The 24,795-nt window shown below is 37.7% G+C and overlaps 1 protein-coding gene across 1 annotated transcript in view; it reads right to left on the bottom strand.

Moving 5' to 3' along the window:
• Positions 1–2,197: 2,197 nt before the first annotated feature.
• LOC139716968 (A disintegrin and metalloproteinase with thrombospondin motifs 6-like) overlaps positions 2,198–24,795 on the bottom strand; it is a 28,206-nt gene continuing 5,608 nt past the window's right edge. The window contains exons 9-18 of the mRNA XM_071628491.1: positions 19,230–19,313; positions 16,657–16,872; positions 12,422–12,548; positions 12,100–12,180; positions 10,143–10,371; positions 8,205–8,283; positions 4,944–5,072; positions 4,231–4,435; positions 3,041–3,198; positions 2,198–2,209 (exon numbers count right to left, since the gene is read on the bottom strand). Coding sequence (XP_071484592.1) covers positions 2,198–2,209; positions 3,041–3,198; positions 4,231–4,435; positions 4,944–5,072; positions 8,205–8,283; positions 10,143–10,371; positions 12,100–12,180; positions 12,422–12,548; positions 16,657–16,872; positions 19,230–19,313 — 1,320 coding nt within the window. The remainder of the gene's footprint in view (positions 2,210–3,040; positions 3,199–4,230; positions 4,436–4,943; positions 5,073–8,204; positions 8,284–10,142; positions 10,372–12,099; positions 12,181–12,421; positions 12,549–16,656; positions 16,873–19,229; positions 19,314–24,795) is intronic.

The following is a 24,795-nucleotide window of genomic DNA, read 5'->3' on the forward strand; positions in this document are numbered from 1 at the left end:
TTATTTAAGGTTGTTCTAAAGTTCCTTGTGTTTTCACAAAGATATCTTCCGTTAATTGAAAAATACTGTAAAAAATTATTTCATAACTCAAATAGTAATTCGTTTCTTTTTGTTATATACCTTTCTGAATTACTATATACCTTCCTGTCTTGTATGTAAAGCGTATAAAGAATTCTTTCATGCGCTGTATAAATCACAATTATTACTATTATTACTGTTATCTTTTCTACTATTGATGGAACGCACATACACGCACACACACACACACACACACACACATATATATATATATATATATATATATATATATATATATATATACACATACATACATACATGATACATACATGCATACACACATACGTACATTCGTGTAAACGCTAAACAAGGAATCTCATGTAGCCTTGCTTCTGCAATTACAGGTAAAAGGATAAAAAGAGCTACGAGTACAGTATGTCCCAAAAATAATTACAACGGGGGCCTCCGCAATGATATCTTTAAAAATAGTGAATCAATCCAAATACAAATTCAGGGTATGAAACTATAACTCATTGCCCACATCTTACAGGAAACCCCACTTGATTTGCTTCAGTGGTCAAAGAGAAATACGGAATTTTGTAGAGGATGTCGGGAATCTCTTCTGTCCAAGTTCTGTCTATTATTCACACACAAGATCATCAAAATGCTAAACTCGGAAGAATCCGATTCATTACATGCTTTACAACAATCCACATTTCTCTGTGACCGCTTAATCAAATCAAATGGGGATTTCTGCAAAATAGAGCTACAATGTTATATTTTAAGACCCTGAAGTAGCATTTAGAAATTTAGTCATATTGGGCGTTATCAATGCGAAAATCTGATTGTAATTTTTTGGGGGGACATACTGCAGTAAGTCGCACCAAAATTAACAATCAGATTTTCGAATTGATAGCACCCAATATGATCAACCTGTCTAAGTGCTACTTCATGGTCTTAAAATATAACATCTTAGCTCTATTTTGCAGAAAACCCCATTCAATTTGGTTAAGCGGTCACAGAGAAATGAGGATTGTTCTAAAGCATGTCATGAGTCTCATTCTTCCAATTTAGCAATTCAATGCTCTTGTGTGTGAATAATAGACAGAATTTGGACAGAAGAGATTCCCGACATTCTCTACAAAATTCCTCATTTCTCTTTGACCACTAAAGCAAATCGAATGGGATTTTCTGTAAGATGTGGGCAATGAGTTATAGTTTCATACCCTGAATTTGTATTTAGATTGATTCACTATTTTTAAAGATATCATTTCGAAGGGCCCCGTTGTAATTTTTTGGGGACATACTGTATATCTTTGTTTCTGCAGCAAATATTTCAATTTATGAATCATATCTTTAATTGACTCATTCCAAACTAGCCTCACATCAAATATCTACATAACATATGTTACCCTTCATCGCTGTATTGATCTTAATTCTACCCCAGTCAGGAGATTTACCTTCGGATGAAACAAGCTGCGTGTCCCCTTTCCCTGTAAATCACCATTTATATCATGTCTATGTGTATGAACGCATATTCATATCATTATATCCTCGCGATAACACAATCTGGTAATAATGATGAAAATGACAACTGATTTCATTTTTTAAAATTGTTTTTACAAGAAAGTCTTTAATACCAGGGGCAAAAGTATTGAGGACCCTTAATGAATCATTCACACACATTTCTAGAAAATTCGCAGATTTGCTCATCCTAAATATGTCATGGTATTTAATCCATTTCATCTCAATGTCTATTAATGTTCACCACGTTAAAATTTACATACTGTACATTAAAGTGGTATTGTTTTAACTCAAGCTCAAGCAGTTGAGTAGCTGTTGGTTTTGTTTTTCTACGTATGCACGAAGACAGACAAAACAAATGAGGTTTATCCTCAACCCTACGTCTCTTCACAGTATCACCCTGTTCCCTTCATCCTGAAGTGAGTAGGTGCCACTAAATAATGGAAAAATTTTTTCTTTTCTTACCGAACTAAACGAAAGTCACAAATTTACGTAAAGAACGTTTGAATCTGTCCACACAGGATTACTTAAGACAAATGCCACATACAATTGTAGATAACATACGATTCGCAATCAAGTCCTACTTTCATATTTTGCGTTGGTTTCCCGAAAGTTTAATATCTAGGGAGAATTTGAAGGCGTAGATTGTTCGTGGTTACCTGACGTACTGAGACATGGGCAGCAAGGGGATGGGGAGGAGAGGATATGCTATGCAAAATAATTCTGCACTAAGGATGCAGGATTTGACAAATCTCAATGCAGTTTTATAAAGCTGTAAACGCTGTTTTGTTTTTGTTTTTGTTTTTTTGTACATGGAATTAGTTGAGAGTGACACTGAGAGGGGTGTTACAAACCGCTCATGACTATCCCTAGTGAATTATGTCTTTGGTATTGGTATAACGCCTGTCTGGCAGAGACGTTCATGAAATTGGAAACGTCATTAAGAGACTTCTCACGACCTCGAGTTACCCTCTGATGTCCACAGATAGATATGGCACTTATGGTGACATCTATAACATTGAAACGTTGCCTTTGTCAGAGGGTGATATTGTGTAATCGTCGAGATAAAGAACTGTAGGCCTGAACTAAAATAAAATGTCTTGTAAAACATACTCGTAGCCAACACCACTGCTCTTTAACCACGGGCTAATAGGCTCTCACAGACAATAACACTACATTATCCTTTGCTAAGTAACAACCTTAAGAAAGATTACTCCCAGAAAATGGGAATCGTCAAGAAAGACAGACGTCTCGACCATAACGTCTGGGAGGTTTTTATTATTATTTGTCCACCCAAAATAATGCAGCTCATCCATGAGGCATTAGGAGCAATCTACTTCCTAATCGTATGTTACAGTCCACTGTCTTTTCACTTCAAACTGTGCATGAATGCGCATAAAAACAGTTGGAATGCTAAGTCGCGGAGACGGGGGTGCGTGCCATTTGCGTGTCCTCTTGGAATAGATGAAAGTGGGTTTTCAGCTGTAGAGGGCGTTACCCTTTGCTGATTTGTTTCGGTACCAATGTTGCCTTGTGTACTGCCAAGGGCCGACATATCGACACCCACGCTGGTAATGTCTGTCCCCCAATCACCAAGCTCAGTCGAGTCCGTATGACTCTCGAGATTCGCTGTGGCGCCACCTTGTGTTGTAATCTCTGCATGTTACGAGAAAAAAAAATACGACAAAATAAATCACTATTGCTTGCGCCCATCTGCGTGGGACTAGCTTCTCTAGACGTTGATTTGATGTCTTTTCTGACCTTTTTTCCCCCTCGAAGGATTATACAGGGAAATATAATATAATGGCTGGACAAAGTTTCTCGACTCCTTGGAATAACCATGGAGTGAAGCTGCATGGAATGATGTAACATAATTCTGTACGAACAGTCGTAGCACTGCACACAATAACGCTTTGCAATAATAGAATGCATTTATATTTCTATTCGGTAGTTCGAGAAATGCTCAACCTGTAATTATGTTTTGCCTTTAGCCTATATATGTTCTGCCTAACGCCTTATTTAAACTTGAAAATTAATCCCCTTTTCTTGTGTACGAAATACTTCATTCCTATGTTCCACCACTACTGAGCTTCAGGTTTTCGAATGAAATAGAGTAAGTCACATTCAGTGAGTCATCATACTCTTATCCAACCTCCAAGAAAAGGACGCCTCTAACTCTAAAAGTAACGAATCATAACCATTATGATTATTTCGACCACCGAACCGAACCTGCCAAACTGAACACTAGTGGGTCAAGCAGATGGTAGACTTCATAATCATTACTGGCTTCCTCCCTAGTCAGGACATCGCCAAGTTTGATGACTACTATCAATTAGAGCGCGAAACAGTAAGGCGTGTTTTTCTCTTACAGACGATGCTCGTACTGATGTTGAAAACGCAACCAGACACAGTCGTCACAAGAACAGCGATGGCGACTTATATCTTTGGCTTGACTTGCATCATGAATTAAAACACACTGCAAAGGATATCCTGGTCACACTTTACTTGGAAACTAATTATATAATGACAAGGAGGAAATGCTTGCCTAGTTAGATTTATTGCGTTATGTCATGAATGAATTGTATTTTTAGCTTTCAGGTTCGGCATTCATGATAGAAGAGTAGTAGCCTACTGTTTTTAAATTTGAGTTTTGTTGTGCCAATTACTAAGATTTGGGAGGCATCCTACCTAAAGTTGTCGGGGATGTAGTGGTAGGTAAGGTAGTGGTAGGTAAGGCAGTGGTAGGACAAGGCTCTTCCTCGCACCCCTTGGTGTTGTTAGGCCTGAAGCAACAGTGCGCTATACAGTCTATCGTAGGGGCTGGTTGCATCGTAGACCCCTCGATGCAGTCGACTGCCCGGCTGCGCTGGCCGATGTCGCACGTTGCCGAACACTTGGTGGTTAGTTAAGGAAGAAACAGAACCAAAAACATGTCACACAGTGTGCTGAGTTCTTGGGGTATTTCACAGTGTTTCATGACGCGTTTTGTCTGACAAATTTGTCCGACAAATTTGCTCTCAGCCAACCAGATGTAAGGATTTCCATAACTCATAACAGTTTGCCAGAAAAATTATCAGACAAAACGCTACATAAAATGCCCCCCTGGTCTACACATTTTAGCGAGTTTCTTTTAACAATTGCACAGACCAGACACTTGCACTAGATAAGTGATATGTCTGAAATCACTCTGGTTTTATACTAGCTGTTGTCTGCGGGTATGTCAGCCATTGCTTAGGCTTACAAGGATGACTCAACAATAAAGCATTTCATTATAGACGTGGCTGCTTCATTCTGATTTGAGGAGCTTTCATGTAAATGACATTGACACTGAAAGCAGCAGACATTTTTTTTTTTTTTTTTTTTTTTTTTTTTTACTTGTGATCGAAATCACATTGCCATACCTCGGACCACTCGCCTATCAGCCACATGAGTCCAGGACAGAACTGAGTGTTACATGGTGGATACTCGGCTGGTTTAGTTTCAGCGTCACATAGTCGATGACTGACGTTCATTGGAACACCGTCGACCTCCTTCGAGACGAAAAGGGGCAAGATTAAAACTGACTGAGAATAAATAAACAATTAATATAATATGGTTGTGAGTCTTTTTGTTTCTTGTTGTTTAAAATTCCTTTAAGACCAGTATGACGGTATGACAATTTGAAATATAAAAAAAAAAACACCTACATGTGTTTGATACAATTAACCTACGACTTGATGAATAGCCCAAATGGAGATTTTCCTCATTTTCTCTTCTTTGGTCTTTCAAAATGAATTCAGTGTTTCTTTGTATTGTATAAATTGTACAATTTATGTTTGTTTCCACCTAATCACAAAATGAATATACCCTCATACAATACATGTATTTACATTAAAGTTTTAGTTTAGGAATTAGTTTTCAATAAGCCTTGTATTTCTTTTTTTTTTTTTTACTTCTCATGATTCCGCCACTATGATACTAGATATCATGTGTTTCTGTATGCAAACTTTGTAAACCTAATGTAGTTCTAAAGTGTAAATAAATGAAATGAAATGAAATAGTCCCATGTTTTTACATCACCAAATTCAGTCTGTAGTTCTCATCTCCACCTGTAGAAGTCCAGCTTCCAACAGGCATATTGTACACTCAGCAAAAAAAGAAAGTAAACACTTTTTCGAGGTCATATATTTCATAGAAGATTTTTATGAAAATCAATGTATTATACACCATATTAAAGGTAATTTAATTGGCTATTAAGCTCATTATTAAATTCAAAAGAAAACTTTACGCATGAGTGAGCACATCGGTTTTTGTCCTACAAGGCACAAAATTAAAAATTGCAAAAATTGACATGTTCTCTTTCATTTGCAAATGACCTTTACGATAACGTTGACAACAAAAGACCAGTTTAACACAATAAGAGCGTGAATGAAATAGGAAGAATAAGTTTTTGTTCTCTTTATCTCTGTATTACCTCTAAGAAAGACAAACTAAGAAACTAAAGTGGAAAAATAAGAATTTTATGTCAAGTCAAGCTTTAAATGACATTGGGAATAAAAAGCATAAAGATGGTTAAATGAGCAGAATTTCTTTATTTCTTTTAAACTAGTGATTTAATATGCATGTGACAATTTCAAGAACCAAACATTATTTACAATTTCCTAATTTGTAAAAAAAGCTCAAATTTGTACCATTTTGGTTAATTATTACTTCTTCTCTTATTTCATTTGAATTTAGATCAGACATAAGATGCTTTATTTTCCTCCATTATTATTAGCCGTCATTGGCCTTTTAGGCTTTAAAGATATCATAAAGATCAAAGGTTTGTTTTTGCAGCTTAATTCATGTTTCTTTTTGTGTGAAATTTGTTGTTTGTTCTATGGAAGAGCACATACGCATGAATGACAACTTGTTCAGTTTTGCAATTTTTACTTTTGTGCCCTGGAAGAGAAAAACAATGGTGTTCACTCATGCATTAAGTTTCCCTCTATGTTGACCTACCAGGTTGACAGCCAATTAAATTACCTTTAATATGGTATATAATAAATTAGCTTTCAGCCAAATTTTCGATGAGAAATCTAAACTTGAAAAAGCGTTTACTTTCTTTTTTTGCTGAGTGTATATGCCTAAACAAGCTAGGCTCTTTTTTTTTTTTGGCTATGCTGGAGGGTGGGGGGGGGGACGTAATCAGCCCCCCCCCCCCCATGTCGGACATCAGTGACGTGTTAACGACACCCAAGTCATAATCTACAAGATTGTGTCTTATGTTCTTTTTTAATTATCAATTTCTTATTCTAATCAATTAATTAGAGAGATTAAGCCCAACATCTTATTTTTAGCCTGTTGAATACTAACTAAGAGCATTGAGAGTCTATGTTTTGGGTTTGCATATCTGTTTTAGTACAATTTTACATCATGATAAAAACTTCCTAAAGTCATTTAAATTCCTACTATTTTATTGTTTTCGGAATTCCTATGTATCTTTTTTTTTTGGTTTTTTGTTCACCTTTTTACTTCGGTTTAATTCTTTAAATGGAAATTGCCATGGACCACTTATCTACCATGATTTGCATAAAATCAAACAAAGTGATGAATAGTAAAAATAGGTTTTTATGAGTTTCAAGACTGAGCACTGTTTTCCATAGGAAACGTACAGTACAATGTACATAAAATCATAAAGTTCTGCACGTTTTGGCGTGACATGTCGTTATGAAAATGTAATTATTAAAAATATCTGTAATTATTACAAATATATTGTGCATATACATTGTACATTGTATATGATTTCTTTGTTTATTTGATGGAAGTGAAAATGAATTTGAATCTTTGAATCTTTGAAAAAATGGGCGTGGCTTGATAACGGTACGCGATGACCTGGCAAATTTGTTCTCAAAACTTGCACCAGACTTGAAAGAAAAAAGTCAAGAAGCCTCATGATGAGGCTTTCTCGTGTTGCAGAATTATTGCGCGAAACGTCGGGGGGGGGGGGGGAGGGGCAGATTCCGCCCCCGGCTGATTAGGGTTCAATGGTCAATTTGACGGGGTCATCCCAAGAGCCCGACACCCACGAGTCATACAGCCCACGAGCTTGACATTGAAAAAAAAAAAGTCCATGAGTCATACAGCCCATGAGCTCGACACTAAGCAAAAAAGGCCCTCAAGTGCCAAACTAGGCACAAGGCCAACAAAACCGACACAAGACAAAATACGACCAACAGGCTCTACACTAGGCAAAAGAAGGCCCACGAGACCAAAACTGCGTCGGTCGGTCTCGTGGGTCTCATTCGCCTGGCGTGGAGCTGGTGGACCGTACAGCTCGTGGGCCTATTCTAGTTATTTCGAGCTCAATGGCCTCGTTCACTTTATGTATAGTGTCTAGCTCCTGGGCTGTATGACCCGTAGCCTGTATGACTCATGGGTGTCGAGCTAGTGATTTGCAACCCGATTTACTATTCACACTCGGAGCTATCGATGGTATCGATACATTGAGAAATTCTATTGTGTCGCTAATCATCACTCAGATGAAATTAGGATTGAATCTGAATCTGGATCTGTGTCTGTTACTCTGAAAAGCTCAGCATCTCTCCGAACGTGACTGTGAATGGAGTGCCGCTTAGAAGTCGCTTAAGCCAAATGCAAGTGCTTTTGTGGAGCTTTTTTTTAATCGACTTGTGATCTTTTACCTCCACGCAGAAAATATCGGCAGTCGTGTTTCCACCACCACACGTGACCGGACATTCAGTTAGAATCGTCTGCCTCCAGCTGGGAATGAGAAAGATGCAAATAAAAACACATATGAACAATAAGTTACACGGATTTATGGAAACACATAGAAGTAATAATTTACATGATAGATCTTCAGCTTGAAATTCCGAACATACCTGATAGTTCGCAATTGAATAGTAACGGCTCTGCAATGCTTGATTGAAAATGTTAACAAGGTATTGTGCCAAAAGGTTAAAAAAAAGTTAATTCTTAACATTTCTTTCACCGAATATGACTCTATACGTAAGTGTCATTTATTGACCTCAAATAACACTTGATGTACACTGTACTTTCAGATACAAGGCTCAGACAGTTTGGGACATTTTCCTTTTTGGTATTACTTTCATACCAAATTTCAGACTGCGTTAAAAAAAGTCCCACAATATCAGACGATGTCAAAGTGTCCAACAAGGGTAATAAAATAAACTCACTGAACCTTTTATAGCTTTTGGTTTGGTTTGGTTTATTTCTGTATTTTCTTTCTCCAAATACAATTGCAAATGAAAACAGAGTGATAAAGAGTATGCAAAAAAACAAAAAAGAGAGTTAACATACAAATCAATACAAAAAAAATATCATTTTCGTAACAACATCAATCTTTTATAGTGGCATAGGAATCAAAATATCATATTAAGGCATACTGTATCTATGAACAAAGCAGAAATCAATACAGGGGACCGTCATCATACGCAGAGCTTGACGTGGATGAGGCCCTATCTATATAGTACAAATATAATACAACACCAATTATATATGTACTCATAAAACTCTTAATCTTGATTCACGAAACACATTTTGCTAAAGAAAAAAAAACTGAAAAGAAAAACAGTGACTTGGCGCTTTAAAAAGAAAAAAAGCACGCAGCACCATTGATTTCTGCATGGTATAGTAGACAATAGAAGTGTAGGTGTGTGCGAGTGACAGTGCGTCGTGTGTGCAGGTGGCAGTGCAAGAGAGAATGAATGCTATAGCATGCCTATTTTGGGGGTAAGGTATGTGCTTTACGGAGGGTATGCAATATCAAAATAAGTGCCCCTGTAAAGTCATTATCAAAGAAAAGAACGGGAGGGAATGGCACAAATCGAAGGTTATTCCTTCCCATATCTATGAATAACCTTCAATACCTCCTTTGTCTCATTTCTATTTCTTCTATTTGAATTTGTGTATTATATGCCAGTTGAAAATATGGTTATATAAAATAAGTTATAGTATAATAGTTGATAATGATAATAATAATAATGATTATAATAAGAATATCAATGATAATAATAATGGTATATTACGGGACAAATGAATTGGGCTGGAATGTGACTTAACTTTCCATGGTGTCCACACTTGGCCTTAGCAATCATTTTAAAACATTTTGTGTCCACACCAATGAGATAGTTGTGAAGCAATGTCATGAGAGTCTCATCCATCCAGCCTCAGTGACATTGAACGACATCGGGCTTGTGATCACACGCAAACCTTTGAAATTTTATAACTTTCTCATTTTTGCCCTATTTCTAATGAAAATTTCATTGTCGTTTGCTTCCTAACCTGCTTTTATCCATCAGTCAACTAAAACTTTCATCTAAACATCATCAGCTTTTATTTTCTGGCGCTTAATTGCTGGTGGACCAATCCGACCGTGTATCAAAATCGCCCAGTGCTCCCATGCCTGCAGTTCGCGCCCGCCGCAATATGTACAGCTGTATAATGCTTTCAGCACACCCATGCGCGCAGTTATGGCGCATTTGCTGTCAGGTCGGACGAAACTCAGGGAAAAATTGCCACGGATAAAAGACAATAGAAAAGAAAAAGTATGACAATATAACACTCACTAGTAGGAGACAGGGAGGGAGGTTGGCTCATACCATTCCCAGGTGAACTTAGGAAAGCGGCTAGGCCCGAACCAGGAAGGCCAGTCCATTTTACCCTCAACCTTGACTTTCCTTAGCGTGGGTCCAGACATGACCCAAATCTTTTCCCAATCGTATGTATCCGCGTAGTGCACAATAAGTGCGTCTTGCACAGTGTAGCGTCTGTCTTGCACTCGGTCGAGCGTTCTGGGTTGAAAGATGGATACCCCACCGTAATACAACCCTTGATATGGATAGAAATCAAGCAAGCTTCAACGTTAAATTCCTTTTACATGTGTATTGTAAGAACTGAAATACGAACCTTGAAAAAAAAAACCGCACATACACACACACACAAATATGATAATATAATAAATAAATACATAAATAAAGACAACCAACCAAACTGAAAAACAAACAAACAAACAAACAAACAGCAGAATACATATTGAGGCCAAATGAATGAAAGGGATTATGTTTCAGTCATTAAAATGTATTTCCGTCAGAATTAAAGAGCAACTGACATATCAACCTAGCGCAAAGTACAAATGACAGAACTTTCTAATACTGCGCTGTATTGTAATTTCAACGTTTTTATACAATTACAATTGCACGTTCAGGTAGAAGGATGGGAGCAATCGGGGAAGGCCTAGTTTTTGGAATGTCCTACAAAAACTGTGAATAGTGATTGATTGCCTAATTATTGTTATCTATTTGCATGTTATTATTCATTAATGATGACAAATGTGCCTCGACGAATGTCGAAACTAGAAATGTCGCTACAGCGACTGGTTATACCCCCGCCAACCAACATTTCATAAGCTTTGGTCAAAACAACATTTCATAAGCTTTGGTCAAAAAACTGAGGAAGTAGTTAAATCCGCAAGATCTTTGCTTGATCTTCTGCCATTAATATGCCGTTACCATGGCAACGTACTTTCGGGTACTGTCGAAAAATGCGTCTTGCACATCTACAACCAAAGGCACACATCTGTACCAAGTTTCATGGAAATTGGGCAAAAACTGAGGAAGTAGTTTGCAACACAAAATTTTCCATCATTTTGGCTCATAATATGTGAGCTGTTACCATGCCAACATACTTTTTGTCACTGTCAAGAAATGTGTCATGCTGACCTATATCCTAAGACAAACATTCAATATGAATTCCATGAGAATTGGAAGAACACTGATGAAGCAGTTTTGCCATGAAGCATTTTGCCCTATATTTTACCAATAATATGCCGTTACCATGGCAACGCACTTTTGGGTACTGTCAAAAAATACGTCTTGCACTTCTACAACCCAAGGCACACATCTGTGCCAAGTTTTATGGGAATCGGTTGAAAACTGAGGAAGTAGTTCGCGACGCAAGATTTGCAACGGACCTACCGCCCGACCGACCGCCCGACCGACCGTCCGCTGATTCCTATATACCCCCTTCAAACTTCGTTTGGCGGGGGTATAATAATTGTTCAATGATTTGCCCCAATGCAGGAGCGTAATAAGAAAATGTACAATACAATGAAAGATTTAGCTGAGATCCTGGGGCCCGTTTCATAAAACTTGTCATTGTTATCATAGATGTGACAAGCTACTGAAATTCTTGCATCTGATTGGCTGAGAAAACATTTGTCAAATGTAGCAGTTGTCACTGATTACAAATTTTATGAAACAGGCTAAATGACTCCGAGGTGGCATGAATAGCGCTGGGTGTCGCAAAGAAATTCGTTTGAGGAGTGCAAAATTTTTCGTTTTGCTTTGTTTTGCTTTTTAATCCTAGAGACATCTTTCATGCGTAAGAGGTGGTACAACTCAAGAAAATGGCGATACGTGTTCTCATTTGCGGAGAAAAAAAGGAACCTTATCAATGAAACACAAATTTAACCGAAACAGAATCAAATGACAGCAGTAGATGAAGAATGATAAGTTGTGAAAAGGAGTAAGGCAGAGCATAATTATTATAGTGACTCACCTAATGTGCAGTATCGATTGTTCATGTTAGTGATGTTGATTCCAACAGCGCCTCTGGGAACGATAAACAGCTTATACCACTCTGCAAAAATGACAACATCTTGAGATTAGGCATAGTTCTGCCTTGTTTCCTTGCTGTGTTGATATTACTTTTCATTAGCTCATAAATCAGGAGAAACAAATACCAAGTCATGACTGCAATAACTGCATAATGTGACTGCTGAAACATCAGTTTTTGTCTCCTGTCAATGATAAAGTATGGAGTTGAATAGAAAAGTTTACAAGTGACTGGTGAAGAGCTCATAAAATTAACATAAACTCACCTCTACATCTCGGTAAAGCCTCATTGAGTGACCCGGAGACGTGGGTGCATGTTCGACCGGTTCCTTCGCATATGCCACATACATCCTTCATCTTTCCAGAGCCGTAAATTCCATCACATCCAAACTCCTTGAAAATAGATACGATGTGTAAAAACAAAATATGTACATGCAGAGCAATGCAAAACAAAACAACTTACGAAACGAGATTAGGTTAAGCATGCAGCTGGTTTAATGGCTCACTTGTCGCGAAGATGACTGTTTGGAAATGTTCATAATTATTTTGCTTATATTTGTATAGCACTCTTTGTCAAATGTATATTTAAAGCTCGTACATCTAGTTTCATGTAGGTCATGTAACTTGTCCAACCTTCTTTTCGGTTCTTTTTTTTTATTATTATTGTTTCTTCGTCCCTCTTTTTCCTCTTTCTCTCTCCGACTCTCTTCTGTCTCTCTTTGTAGAATTTAGCTTCCGTGTCTGTATTTCTGGGAAAAGAGTACATAGCGTCTCTATGACAACGGATAAACACATGTTCATACTTACAACACAATGCCTATCCACGCAGTGCCGGGTTCGTTGGAGTTCCTTCGAGTCGGTGTTGTACTTCCAACACTGCAAGCCGTCAACGAACTTGTTGGGATCTCTATTGGCGAAGAACTCGCCGTTCGTGGTTCTGCACGCCAATGTGCAAAGTTCGTTACCTGTGTTTTGTTTCGTTTCGCAGAGAAGAGAATGATTCAAATACTAATGTGAATTGTGCCTCATCGCTTTTTACTAGCCTAGATGTAGATTGCCATCTGCGTCGCCATGGATACAAGTTCAACGCGCAACGTGAGAGCGCATCGTCTTTACTCCCCGAGTAGTATGTCTAATCCTTGTTTTGCTCTCTGCCGTAAAACTCTGTTTCTTTCACCTTGATTCTCTTTTCAGTAAAAACCACATCAAACATTCACGAAATGAACCCTGAATCTTCCTCTAATCATACACATCAAGTACTAGTACATATCACTCTTTTACAACTAGTTAATAGCTATGATGTAGTAGGTAGGCCTACGTATTATACATGCATATCTTTAGATGAAAATCTCGGCTAATCCTGATACGTGTACAATGTTGTCAGAAACGAATGACGGACGAAAGGAATGATATAATCTGACCGTCAATTCGTCCCTCGTAGTTTGGTTCCCAGGTAAAAAGTCGATTCCTGAACCTCACGGGGTTTGTTGCTGTACACTCCTGTCGCCTGAAGTCATCAGAGGTAACTATTCCAGGACAGGGCTGTGAAAGAACGATCGCAGCGGTATAGTAAATTGAACGATAAATGGTATGTTGCCGTGGCTATACATTCACACGCGGATGCACACACATACAACGTGTGTACACTCACAGACAAATTTTTCTCTATCAGGTTTGTTGGTTGTTGCTGTTTTCTGTTCTTTTTTTTTGTACAGCGTTCCTGATTACAGTCTAAACAAGGATGCGCGAATACTTTGTATTGGAAAATTTCATTTCATCTAATTTCGTTTCATTGCACGATTTCATCAATTGAGTAAAAGAATAGAGCAGCAGTGGCAAATCCATGGCAACGCATTATGCGATATTAACGCAAAAGGTGTATTGCACATCTATCTTTGATAGCGGTCACACATGTCAAATCTGAAGTCAATTGCTCAAAAAATTATAGAGTAGTTTGATCCACAACATTTAAATTTGTAGGATTTTTACAAAATTTGCTGTTGCCATGGCAACGCATAATAAGATACTAACAAAAGAGGTATCTTGCACATTTTCCTTTGACAGCGGTCACACATGCCAAATCTGCATGGGGCTAATTGCTCAAAAAATGAGAGTAGTTCAATCCACAATTTTTATGAAAATGTGCCGTTGCCATGGCAACGCATTATTTGATACTGACGAAAAAGGTGTTTTGCACATCTACCTTTGATAGCGGTCACACATGCGACATTTGGGGTCAATTGGTCAAAAAATGAGAGAGTAGTTCGATCCACAAGATTTTTTGCAACGGACCGACCGCCCGACCGACCGACCGCCCGACCGACCGACCGACCGACCACCAGGTTACCCGCCATCCAAGTGATTCCTATATACCCCTTACACACTATGTGTGGGCGGGGGTATAATAAGGATTACGGGAATGGAAACGGAGGGTCCCACTAAAAAGCAAAGCTTGTACGATATGGTACCCTCAGAAAATACGTAAGAGAACGATTATGATTTAATGAAACTACAAACAGATAAAACAAAATCAAAGGAACCAATGTCAACTGACATGAGATCAAATTAGGAAGAAAAACTAGAAAAAAAAATGAAACTACAACACGTGCCATCGTGGACACGAGCAAACTGGAATCCATGATGTAAGAGTAATGATAAGACGCACCCTGGATTGTTATATTGCAAAGAATTGTGTAAGAATGCAGAAGAGCGGACACCTATCAATATTATACATAAATAGTCCCAAACTAAACAAATACAAATCTTTCATTTTCAATATATTTGTTAAAAAAGCGGTACAGTATAATACAAAAATGCAGTATGACATTTTGTAATACATGTAGAAGTAATTCATCTCAGAGTGTTTGATATGTATTTGCCCATCCGAGGATTTCATAATTTGAATAAGGCAATATTACAGATGAATATAATGTAAGCAGGGACGATAAAGGAAGACAAAGATTAAGCTTGATAGTTATACCGATGTTTCGTGACATAGTTTTGCATAAACTGTCAATAGGAAATGTCCATGAAAGCTTATCATCGACTGTTATTCCAAGAAATTTAACATAACACTTTCCAGCGGAGTACTGTCAAAAACAATTTCACCAGATAGTGCCTCTGTAGATTTGCTAAAAAGCATATATTTTTTGTTTTTTGAAGATTGAGAGATAATTTATTTGCTTCTATCCATAGAGCGACAGTTTCTAATTCAGAGTTTATTGTATTTACAAGGGTAGCATGATTATTTTGTGGAAAGAAAATAAATTTGAGTCATCCGCAAAGAGAATAAAAGAAAGAGCATCTGATGACCTACAAAAATCATTTGTATAGACAATAAACAAGAGCGGACCTATACTGAAATTCTCCGAAGGAGCCCGCGCTTGCATAATGTGAGTTACAACAATTTCTTTTTTTTTCCCCATTGTGCGACAGTTTCTAATTCACAGTTTGTTTGGTTTTTTTTGTATTTACAAGGGTAAGAGGACTCTTTTGCGAAAAAAAAAATACATTAAGTCATCCGCTAAGTAAATAAAAGAGCTAACATCTGATGAGCTACCAAAAAAAAAAAAAAAAAATCATTTGAGACAATAACAAGAGCGGACCTGATAAACATCCCTGTGGGACCCCAAGTTTGATATTTAGCATTTGTGAGTTACAACCATTTAAAGAGACATATTGCTTCCTGTTCATGAGGTTGCTCCTGAAACCACTTAAAAGCCTTCTCACGCACTCCGTAACAAACAATCTTAAAAATTATAATATCATGATTATTGGTGTAATGTGTAATGCTATGTTTTTCCCTAAATCCAAACTGAGAATTTGAAAATATACAAATGAATTTTACAAAATATATGTTGTTCTTTTATGAATATTTTAAAAGAATTTTGGACAATGTACATAACAAAGAAATTGGTCGGTAATTGTTAACATCTAATTTGCCACCTTTTTTCAAACAAAGGGATGACTTTTGCTATATTCATACTTTCGGGGTCGGTGCCGTCAAAAAAGTAATGGATTAAATATGTGAGTGAAAGGATCCGCAGTTGACGATATTACCCGATTCAGAAGAAAATTACTGACGTCATGGTGTCTAGGTGTTTTTTTTTAACTACTATCGTTAACGATGTTGACTATCTCAAGTATGTTTGATTAGACCGGATTCCAAATTGGCGGTGTGATAAATAATTTTCAGCACCGTTAAATTCAATACTATTACACTTACAAATCAAAAACCACAAAGTACATCGTTATTTACAGAAGTTCTCATATGTTTCCAGAAGAATTTCAATTCCGATTAGCACAAACACACACACTCACACACACACACACACACACACACACACACACACACACACACACACTATTGCTGTGCTTAAAATCAGCCATTTCAAAATCTAGTGGACATAACTGACATTTAACCTGCTTTAAAAGTAACCTACATGAGTAAACTCATGAAGGCCGATATAGGCATACGATGTAGGACCAGTGATCGACTCACCTCAGTATTACACAGCCGCATGATAGCTGAGCTGCCAACGCAGCCCTTCCCACCGTGACGGGGGCTAGGATTTTTGCAGTATCGCCGCCTCCACACGACTCCAGTACCACAAGTCTTACTACATGTGGTGAATTCGCCTTCCCACTCCGACCATCCCCCATCAATCGGTGCGGGAACTCCTCCGATTGACGACTTGCAATGTCCGTTATAACACCACTGGAGCATAACGCACGAAACCACTTAACTTACATGTTAGCTTACTCAGGAATGCCATATTTGCAGATTTAAACATAAGAACATAAATATATGTTTATATGTAAATAACAATAACTGTTATTTATATCGCACCATATCGATTAAATGAAATGCTCAAGGCGCACTCGAAGATGAAAGAACAAAGATATTCAAGATAAAGAAACAAGACACGTTCAAATGTGACATGTATATACAAGTAATTATGTATGTTTTTTAAGTAGACATAATTTCGTTCTATAGTAGTCCATGGGCCAAGACCCGAAAAATGGGTTGTTGGTACCATTTGAGGTGGCACAACCTTTTTGGTGTCATTTTGTTTGTCGGGCATAGATATGCTTATCAAGCTATGATAGCATTTCCAAATGAGTAGCTTAGTCATAATAAATGCATTTTTTAACCAATTTGGTCTCGTATTTATATCCCTATACTTCTGAATCGAAACTAAACCGCTATACAAAGAAGAGCACTGCCTTCTGTATGTCCACAGGTGTTCTATTGTAAATGCGGTGCGCTTAGTCTTTATTCAAGGCAGCGAAGGGAATATCCAAAGGGTTATGATGTCCACAGCTGTCACGCGGTGCGCTTAGTTCTTTATCTAGACCAATGTACTGTTATCATATCTAAAGTTCCTCATAAAAGGGATTATCTATACTGTTTTTATACTACCCTATCAACAAATACATCAGTTTTAAACAAAAATCACTCTGTTCATTTACAATATCATTCATTATAATGTATCGTAGTGTACCGGTACATTGTTTTTGCATTATCTTATATTGTTGGAGGGAAATAAAGCGACATTGGCGTGGTATCAGCGTTTTCACCGTAGCGTTTTCACCGGAAAATGATAAATGATTGAAAAATACGGTAAAATTCACTAGGAATTGCTTTTGTTGTTGTTGTTGTTGTTTTTAGATAAAAGGATATACACTGTATCATACGCTTTGGATATTCTCTTCGCCGTCTAGAATAAAGACTAAGCGCTGTGGACATCATAACCTTTGGATATTCCCTTCGCTGCCTTGAATAAAGACTAAGCGCACCGCGTTTACAACAGAACACCTGTGAACATACCATAGAGCTGCATTTTACAGCTCTATGGAACATACAGAAGACAGTGCTCTTCTTTATATGGCGGTTAGTTTCGATTCAGAAGTATAGGGATATAACAACGAGACCAAATTGGTTAAAAATTCATTTACTATGACTAAGCTACTCATTTGGAAATGCTATCATAGCTTGATAAGCATATCTATGCCCGACAAACAAAATGACACCAAAAAGGCTTTGCCACCTCAGATGGTACCAATATCTGGCCTGGCCCATGGACTATAGGGTGACCCTGACGTAACCAACATGATGTACCCTGAAATCTTAGACAAGGGACTCTTGCTGTGTGAGTGCGTGTGTATTTGTGTGTGTGTGTGTGTTTTCTTTTGAAGACATTAAATCCTAGTATTTCACATTTTCTGTCAGAAATTATTTCTGTTTCTCGCTGATCGGTCAAAGCAAAGATGAGTTGAGGGCTGCATGCTCTTATCTCTTTTGCGACACACAGAACTAAGTGATATACATTGTATTACACGTTGCTTTTTTGATGTGTGCGTACAATTATACTCTATACATCTACTGCCCTAATGGAAACTTTCAAGGATTCTTTTTTCACATTAATTTTGGGACAAATACACTTCAGAAAAGCCCTAGTGGAAATAAAAAATGATACGACCAAAATGTTGATACTTTACTGTAATTTAGTCCATACTCTGCATTGATCATCACTTCAGTGTGCAGAACAATTTTTCTTTCTTACTGTACGAAAACCAATCCTCTTGAAGAGGAAATCCACCCCAAAAATAGATAAACTCCAAAAGACGAGAAAAAGAGAGAAAAAAATCCCTTCATTACCTCCCCAAAATAACAAAAGCCGGATAAGAAATATGGAAGATATGACATATCGAAATTTCACTTTTCAGAAAACACTTCTTAATTATCCCTTATGAACAGTCAAATGAGCGAGTTGATGATGTCATGCCCGCACAATTTTTCATGTTTCGTTATGAAAATTTGAAAACTTGTCAAAAGCTACATTTGACTGGTCAAGAAGTCTTTTCCAAAAGATTCTGAAATTTCCAAATGTCATAACTTCCTTATTTCTTATCCGATTTTGATCATTTGTAGACTGTTTAGACTGCAGGGAATTTCGTTTCTCTTTTTATGGAATTTATAAAGTTTTGGGGTGGATTTCTTCTTTAACGAAATATATTTTTTCCGGTTTTGGGCTGATATGTATTTTTGCTGCAGTCAAGGTTAAAACTCACCTTATTTGTCCCGCACGGTGTGCCCTCCATCACTTGAATCCAGCCGCAGGAGCTCCACACCTTACATCCAATATGACCGCAAGTCTGTAAAATTAGAGAGGGAAGTTTATTAATATATTTGGCGAGAAAGCAACCAGTGTTTTCTCCCTGGAGATGCTATATTGCACCCTCACATATCATTTCATTAATTCTGAATAACCCGCCATCTCCACATGGTGAAAATATGTGTCTCATTTCGTGGGATCTACAGCGTTTAGACTCGGAAACAAACATGCTAGGCTCAATCCCGTCGTTATCCCTCTATTATCCCCCACTATTTTGATGAGACCTAACTTCAGGTTTCTAACAATGTTTTAACGAGATAATGAGAAACCTCTTATGAAATGTGAAAGAGCATGTAATTCCGAGAGGAATTTATCGTTTATTTTGATGAAAGTTGGCTTTGAAATAGCTGAGATATCCAAAACAAGGTATTCCTAATAAGAGTTTGGTCCCACCCTGTATTACGATTGTTTTTTGGTTCGTTTGTTTGGTTGTTGTTGTTGTTTTTTTTTATGTCGCAGCAATTCCACAATTTTTCACCAAATAAACTTTGAATTCCTCTTAGAACAGTTTGCTCTGTACTATTTCACAAGTGGTTTCTAGGCATCTCGCATAAAGTTAAAAGCCCAATCCTCTTTTCCGCCAATTACTGTATCATCCATTTAACCATTCAGGTTTCCTGGAATACTTATGAATTACACCCAAAAAGGTTAACCATTCACGTTTCCTGGAATACTTATGAATTACACCCAAAAAGGTTAACCATTCAGGTTTCCTGGAATACTTATGAATTACACCCAAAAGGTTTCCCAAGTGGAGGAGAAAAATCTCTTTGATTATTCCACTGACTGGCAAGAACGCCCTCATGGGGCGCCGGTAGTCAAGACCGGGGAAATGGGACAGTAATTCGAATATAGCAAAGAGGTCGAGCTATATGTGATTTTTATACTCTAGCGTTAAAATCAATATTCAATTCAATTCAATTCAAAGGTTTTATTTTCACTTCTTTCAACAGAATGTACAAAAAGTATAAATTCGACATGCGTTTGCAGGAATGATACATAGATGGAAAAAATAACATTTGTCAGTAGTCAAAATGAGGCATTTTTCATACAAACATATATATACATTCTGCGAAAAAATTGAAATCGAGCAGTGTATATTTTGCACTCATTGTTTACGCCATCTCTGAAGTGGGCGTGTCTTATTTGTTTCCAGTTCATGCCAGAGTTCTGGTCCTTAGATAGCCTTTTTTTTCCAAGGCCCCTCGCTTTAATGGGCGAGCGACCCCACTCAGCTGATCTCTTAACCATACAGCGAGAGGGTCTTGTCAAAAAGAACTCGATTAAAGAATTTAATTAATCTGCATAATTACGAGTACCCGCTGCATCAGCAGTGGCTGTCGGGCGGAAGCTAGGTGGTCTAGTGGATAAGATGCCTGTCTGACAATGTCCGGTGATCAGGAGGTCGTAGGTTCGAATCCTGCCCGAGTATATGTATATGCCCATAATATTTTTGTCGTGGCTACTACTAAACAACAATGAATATGGTGCTTATTTACATCACGTACGGCAATGTGTTAATCAGTTGCAATAAAAACAAGTCGACACACGAATTATATTAATTTGATGATTAAAACCACTTTCTCGTTCTGCAAACCATCTTAAAATTAGCACTACCACTCAATGTGATTAATACCCCATCTAACACTGAGAGAGTTAGCTCAACCAGGAAATGCTTTATATGCTTTTTATTGAAAAAAATGTTAGCATGGCAAAGTATTGTTCAACATCAGATAAATCAAAATGTATATTTTGTTCACTGATAGTCACATGTTCCACATATAAAGAAAAGTGCTCAAAACCTGAGTGAGTAATTGGCAATTTCTAATATTTTCATTTAAAAATGCTGCTACCATGTCAACACAACGTTTAACATGAACAAAAAAATGAAGTCAGCACAATTATACCGGGTGTCCCAAAAAAAGCGGAACGGTGGATTTTCAGTACCTTGCGTTCTAAAAGTGATATATTTTTTGACATCATTAGAAAGAGCATCTTCCGCAGAAGACTATGATACCAAAACCATTAAATTTGGTTTAGTACTTTTTATTCTACGCCAATTTCTGTAAATGCAGTCATTTTCAATTTTTTGCGACTAATGAGATAATAATTTGGGTGCGACACGCGTTCCATACGGTGAATTGTGTACGCTCGTTGATCCATGTCAACAAAAGATAAAGCTTTCATATTGGGCGTACACACACACACACAGAGACACAGACACACACACTGTTTTTTTCTGGCCCGTGCCCAATGTGAAAGCTGTATCTTTTGTTGACATGGATCAGTGAGCTTACACAATATTCACCGTATATGGATCGCGTGTCGCACTCAAATTATTATCTCATAAGTCGCAAAAATCCGGCGAAATTTGAAAATGACTGCATTTTCAGGAATTGGCGTAGAACAAAAAGTACTGAACCAAATTTTATGATTTTGGTATCATTGTCTTCTGTGGAAGATGCTCCTTCTAATGATGTCAAAAAATATATCACTTTTAGAACGCAAGGTACTGAAAATCCACCGTTCCGCTTTTTTTGGGACACCCGGTATATTATAGCCGTCACATGAGCCAAATTTCAAGCCAAATGCTCAAAGACTGAGGGGGTCAGCTACATGTAGTATCCACTGTTTTTTTAATTTTTTAATTCAAAATATGCTGTTACCATGGCAACGCATTCTTCAACAATGACAATGATTAAGTTTGCACATCTACACACCATAGCGGTCACATGTGCCAAATATTAAGCCAAATGCTCAAAGACTCAGTGAGTTAGCCGAAACCACAACATTTTTGTATGATTTTTCAATTAATATATGCTGTTACCATGGCAACGCCTGTTCAACAATGATGAAAGATTAAGTTTGCACATCTATATACCACAGCGGTCACATGTGTTAAATTATAAGCCAAATGCTATAAGACTGAGGGAGTTAACTGAATCCACAGCATTTTTGTATAATTTTTAACGCACTGTTCAAAAATGACGGAAAAATAAATTTGTACATGAATGTATCATAGAGGTCTCATATGCCAAATTTCAAGCCCGATGCTCAAAGACTCAGGGAGTTAGCTAAATCCATTGTATTCTTGTATGATTTATCATGCAAAATATACTGTTACCATGGCAACGCCTGTTCAATGATGAAATATTAAGTTTGCACATCTATGTACCATAGCGGTCACATGTGCCAAATTTCAAGCTAAAAGCTCAAAGACTGAAGGAGTTAGCTGAATCCACAATAGTTTTGCATGATTATTCATTCAAAATAATCTGTTACCATGGCAACGCATTGTTCAACATGGACGAAAGATTAAGTTTGCACATCTGCATACCACAGCGGTCACATGTGCCAAATTTAAAGCTAAAAGCTCAAAGACTGAAGGAGTTAGCTGAATCCACAATAGTTTTGCATGATTATTCATTCAAAATAAGCTGTTACCATGGCAACGCATTGTTCAACGTTGACGAAAGATTAAGTTTGCACATCTGCATACCATAGCGGTCACATGTGCCAAATTTCAAGCCAAATGCTCGAAGACTGAGGGAATAAAGTGAATCCACAATATTTTGTAATGCTTTTTAGTGAAAAAAAAAGTTACCATGACAACGCATTGTTTAACAAAGACGAAAGATTAAGTTTGCACATCTACGTATCATAGTGGGCACATGTGCCAAATTTCAAGGGAGTACTCAGTTAACCGAATCCAGAGAAGTTTTGTATGATTTTTCATTCAAAATATATTGTTCAACATCAACAGAAAATGTGTTCTGCTCGTCTACATACTGTAGTGGTCACATGATTGTGCCAAAATTCAAGTCAAATACTAAAAAACGCAGAGAGTTTTGTCAATCTTCATATTTTTGTATGTTTAGCATAAAAAATGCTGTTACCACGGCAACAGACTTTTTCGCACACACATGAGGCAAATCCCTCGTTTGAAGAAGCTACACCCCTGTAGACAATGCCAGTGTATATCTTGGCAATCAAGGATTTAAAAACCAAAGACATAAAACACCTGTTTCTTGACCCTGGTCTAATCTAAGCATCAGTCACCGCCACAGGGAGGGGGGGGGGGGGGGGGCACCCGCGAGAGGAGATTGTTTTGGTTTTGGCATGGGCTATGTAGCTCCATGGTGCGTGTGTGTATCGACAAATTTCTACAATGCTCTCCTTATTCCTGTATTTTCGTTATTTATGGGTCAAATTTTTTCGTTCGAAATTCAAAACGGATGACTATAGAATTTCTCAATAGAATATAAACTCTAAAACTTTAGAAAGAATAGAGAAAATTGAGTTCACTTTGAATGGTCTGCCACAGGCAGATATCCTTATTATGCTCTTACGTAATATGACAGCTGTTGCAGTCATTAAACCCTGGCTTGGCCTCCAGGTTTGCCACGCCTGAGTAGAAAGTTATTTTGCAGTGGGCAAATACATCGACTTCCACTTCTCAAACAAGGAATTGTTAGGGGGGTATAGCACCCCATCAGCTTCGTTTGGCAATGGGGTCTCGCCTCAAACGGGGGTTTGACGGCATGAAAAAAAGGCATCTTGAAATAGTAAACATTACATTGATTGTATATCCCACATTTCAACTGAATTGCTCTAAAACTGAGAGTAGTTTAATCCACATTTGGCAAGATTTGTTTAAAAATTTGCCGTTGCCATGGCAACGCATTATGCAATACTAACAAAAATGGTGTCTTGCACATCTTCCTTTGATAGCGGTCACACAAGCCAAATACAAGATTCTGCAACGGATCGATCGACCGACCGACCGGCCACCCGATCTCAGAGTGATTCCTATAATACCCCCATACACACTATGTGTGGGTGGGGGTATAAATAATTGTATGCTGATGCTTACAAATTAAATCATGTGACCCATCATTCATTTGTTTGTTTGTTTGTTTTTTAAAGCCATGTTTACATTTATAGTAAACTAATTTATAGTAAATTATCAGTCCATTTCATGAACGCAGGAGGCACGGCATCTTGGACTAATGAAAACGAGTTGTGGCTGTGTCTCAAAAGATAAATCCCTCTCCCCCCCCCCCCCCCCCTTCCCTTCTCTCCTCCCTCCCTGTCTCTGAAAGATAGTAGTCTTCATTTGCATAGTTTAAAGGAGCTTCTTATACATCATCACTACTCTACCAGGGAGCTCTGTCGCCATCATTGCCATCGCCTCGCCAACTTATATTAGACTTAGGGGACAATGGACACTGTGGGTATTAAAGTGTCTTGTCCGAGAGGTTGAACACACCTGGTGGCATTTCAACAAGCGTTTTGTTAGATTTTTTTTATCTGTCAAACTGTTTTAAGCTACTGAAATCTTTGCATCTAATTGGCTGAGAGCAAGTTTGTCAGAAAATATCTCACAATGCGCTTGCACGAACCGGGCAACTTCTTTCAAGCTTCATTCATCATATCGAGGTGGCGCTACCACCTCTTTTTAT

Source organism: Diadema antillarum, unplaced genomic scaffold (genome assembly GCF_040938485.1).
Source record: "Diadema antillarum isolate AM-2024a unplaced genomic scaffold, OU_Dant_1.0 scf00000071, whole genome shotgun sequence".
In the NCBI taxonomy this organism is placed as follows: Eukaryota; Metazoa; Echinodermata; class Echinoidea; order Diadematoida; family Diadematidae; genus Diadema; species Diadema antillarum.